The following is a 3,629-nucleotide window of genomic DNA, read 5'->3' on the forward strand; positions in this document are numbered from 1 at the left end:
AATTCTAGCATGAATATAAACATTTATCATGAAATAAGGAAATAAATAATAACTTTGTTATTGCCTCTAGGGCATATTTCCTTCAGTCTCCCACTTGCACTAGAGTCAATAATCTAGATTACACAGTAATGATTCTAACACCCATGGAGCCTTGGTGCTGATCATATTTTGCTCGTGAGAGAGGCTTAGTCAACGGGTCTGCAACATTTAGATCCGTATGTATCTTGCAAATCTCTATGTCTCCCACCTGGACATGATCGTGGATGGAATTGAAGCGTCTCTTGATGTGTTTGGTTCTCTTGTGAAATCTGGATTCCTTTGCCAAGGCAATTGCATCAGTATTGTCACAAAAGATTTTCATTGGACCCGATGCACTTGGTATGACACCTAGATCGGATATGAACTCCTTCATCCAGACTCCTTCATTTGCTGCTTCCGAAGCAGCTATGTACTCCGCTTCACACGTAGATCCTGCCACGACGCTTTGTTTAGAACTGCTTCAACTGACAGCTCCACCGTTCAATATAAACACATATCCGGTTTGCGATTTAGAATCGTCCGGATCAGTGTCAAAGCTTGCATCGACGTAACCATTTACGATGAGCTCTTTGTCACCTCCATAAACGAGAAACATATCCTTAGTCCTTTTCAGGTATTTCAAGATGTTCTTGACCACTGTCCAGTGATCCACTCCTGGATTACTTTGGTACCTCCCTACTAAACTAATAGCAAAGCACACATCAGGTCTGGTACACAGCATTGCATACATGATAGAGCCTATGGCTGAAGCATAGGGAACACTTTTCATTTTCTCCCTGTCTTCTGCAGTGGTCGGGCATTGAGTCTTACTCAACTTCACACCTAGTAACACAGGCAAGAACCCTTTCTTAGCTTGATCCATTTTGAACTTCTTCAAAACTTTATCAAGGTATGTGCTTTGTGAAAGTCCAATTAAGCCTCTTGATCTATCTCTATAGATCTTGATGCCCAAAATATAAGCAGCTTCACCGAGGTCTTTCATTGAAAAACTCTTATTCAAGTATCCTTTTATGCTATCCAGAAATTATATATCATTTCCAATCAACAATATGTCATCCACATATAATATTAGAAATGCTACAGAGCTCCCACTCACTTTCTTGTAAACACAGACTTCTCCAAAAGTCTGTATAAAACCATATGCTTTGATCACAATATTAAAACGTTTATTCCAACTCCGAGAGGCTTGCACCAGTCCATAAATGGATCGATGGAGCTTGCACACTTCGTTAGCACCCTTTGGATCGATAAAACCTTCAGGTTGCATCATATACAACTCTTCTTCCAGAAATCCATTCTGGAATGCAGTCTTTACATCCATTTGACAAATTTCATAATCATAAAATGCGGCAATTGCTAACATGATTCGGACAAACTTAAGCATTTCTACTGGTGAGAAGGTCTCATCGTAGTCAACTCCTTGAACTTGTCAAAAACCTTTCGCAACAAGTCCAGCTTTGTAGACAGTAACGTTACCGTCAGCGAGGCTCTTCTTCTTGAAGATCCATTTATTCTCGATGGCTTGCCAATCATCGGGAAAGTCAACCAAAGTCCACACTTTGTTCTCATACATGGATCCCATCTCAGATTTCATGGCCTCAAGCCATTTTGCGGAATCTGGGCTCATCATCGCTTCCTCATAGTTCGTAGGTTCGTCATGGTCAAGTAACATGACCTCCAAAACAGGATTACCGTACCACTCTGGTGCGGATCTTACTCTAGTTGACCTACGAGGTTCGGTAGTAATTAACTTGATCTGAAGTTTCATGATCATCATCATTGGCTTCCTCACTAATTGGTGTAGGTGTCACAGGAACCGGTTTCTATGATGGACTACTTTCCAATAAAGGAGCAGGTACAGTTACCTCATCAAATTCGACTTTCCTCCCACTCACTTCTTTCAAGAGAAACTCCCTCTCTAGAAATGATACATTCTTAGCAACAAATGTCTTGCCTTCAGATCTGTGATAGAAGGTATACCCAACAGTCTTCTTTGGGTATCCTATGAATACACATTTCTCTGATTTAGGTTCGAGCTTATCAGGTTGAAAGTTTTTCACAGAAGCATCGCAGCCCCAAACTTTAAGAAACAACAACTTCGGTTTCTTGCCAAACCATAGTTCATAAGGCGTCGTCTCAATGGATTTAGATGGTGCCCTATTTAACGTGAATGCAGCTGTCTCTAAAGCATAACCCCCAAACGATAGCGGTAAATCAGTAAGAGCCATCATAGATCGCACCATATCTAGTAAAGTACGATTACAACGTTCGGACACACCATTACGCTGTGGTGTTCCGGGTGGCGTGAGTTGCGAAACTATTCCACATTGTTTCAAATGAAGACCAAACTAGTAACTCAAATATTCTCCTCCGCGGGACGGGCATGTGATAGGCGTGGACGACGCCCGTCCACGGGTTCTGCCCAGCGGCCCACGGTGGAGGCGGCTGCTAGAAGTGGGGTGCCCCCCTGCGCCTTGCGCCTGCTACTGCTGCGGCTGTTGGCGGCGGCCCCCGCCACCCCGCCGGTTGCATCGGCCCCCGCCACCTTGCGGCTGCTAGGGAGGCGCTGGGGCCGCGGGCGGCAGCGGGTAGTAGCCGGCGGGTGCTGGCGGCGCGGACTGGCGGGGGGCGGTCGAAGGAGCAGGGCTGCCGCGGGTGGTACCAAGGGCGAGAGCGGTGTGCTGGACCCGCTGCTTCAGCTTTGTCATCCGGCGCTCCTCAAGTTTGAGGTACGCGACACGCTGGAAAGTGGGTTGCGACAGCAGGGTGAGGTTGGACGCCGCGTTGCCGAAGTCCTCATTAAGCCCGGCGGTGAGGGTGCTCAGCATGAGGTCGTCAGATACCTTAGCGCCGATGTCGCGAAGCTCGTCGGCGAGCATCTTGAGCCTCATGCAGTACTCGTCGATGGTGGAATTGTCTTGGTGACAGCCGAAAAACTCCTGCTGCAAGAAAACAAGGCGCTGGAGTTTGTTGTCGGTGAAGAGTGTGTTGATCTTGGCCCACATGGTGCAGGCGTCGTCGTCCTCGGCTACGACCGTGTGGAAGATGTCCTTCGAGACCGTCTGATAGAACAAACGGATGATTGTGGCCTCGATGGCGGACCACTCCGGGTCGCCTCGCATATACGCGTTGTCCACGGAACCGTCGATATGCTCGATGTGATAGTACTCACGGAAGACGAGATTGAAGTAAGTCTTCCACGCGTAGTACGACATGCTGGATCTATCGAGACGGATGAAGACCCGGGCCTTAATATTAAGGTCATGAATGGCGGCGGCAGAGAACTCAGGACCAGCAAACGGATTAGACAAGTGAGTGGTGGAGGAGCCAGGGGAGGAAGGCCACGACATGGCGGCGGCGTGCAGATGGGAAGAAGCAACGGCTGGCTAGGCACGCGTGAGACAGAGGAAGGCGGCGGCGCGAAGACTACAGCGATACGGCACCAGATACACAAGACACCAGCCAAGCTAGCTAAGCAGCTGGATCGATTCTTAGTCTAGCTAGCTTGTGCATGCGTTGCACAATTCCACGGGACGCAGACACGAGACAGACGCGGCTGCAGCGACACGGGACGCAGCGGCTCAGCGGCG

General features: G+C 48.1%; 1 protein-coding gene across 1 annotated transcript; it reads right to left on the reverse strand.

The window, feature by feature from the left end:
- Positions 1-2,594: 2,594 nt before the first annotated feature.
- LOC147967627 (uncharacterized) lies at positions 2,595-3,389 on the reverse strand. Its single transcript, XM_087523197.1, has one exon. The coding sequence runs from the start codon at positions 3,387-3,389 to the stop codon at positions 2,595-2,597; it is 795 nt and encodes a 264-aa protein (XP_087379323.1).
- Positions 3,390-3,629: the final 240 nt, after the last annotated feature.

This window comes from Triticum urartu, chromosome 5A (genome assembly GCF_056163025.1).
Source record: "Triticum urartu cultivar PI428250 chromosome 5A, HENAU_Tu73, whole genome shotgun sequence".
Lineage (NCBI taxonomy): Eukaryota > Viridiplantae > Streptophyta > Magnoliopsida > Poales > Poaceae > Triticum > Triticum urartu.

Coding starts and splice junctions, on each gene's coding strand:
- LOC147967627 (XM_087523197.1), bottom strand. CDS start 3,389: ATGTCGTGGCCTTCCTCCCCTGGCTCCTCCACCACTCACTTGTCTAAT.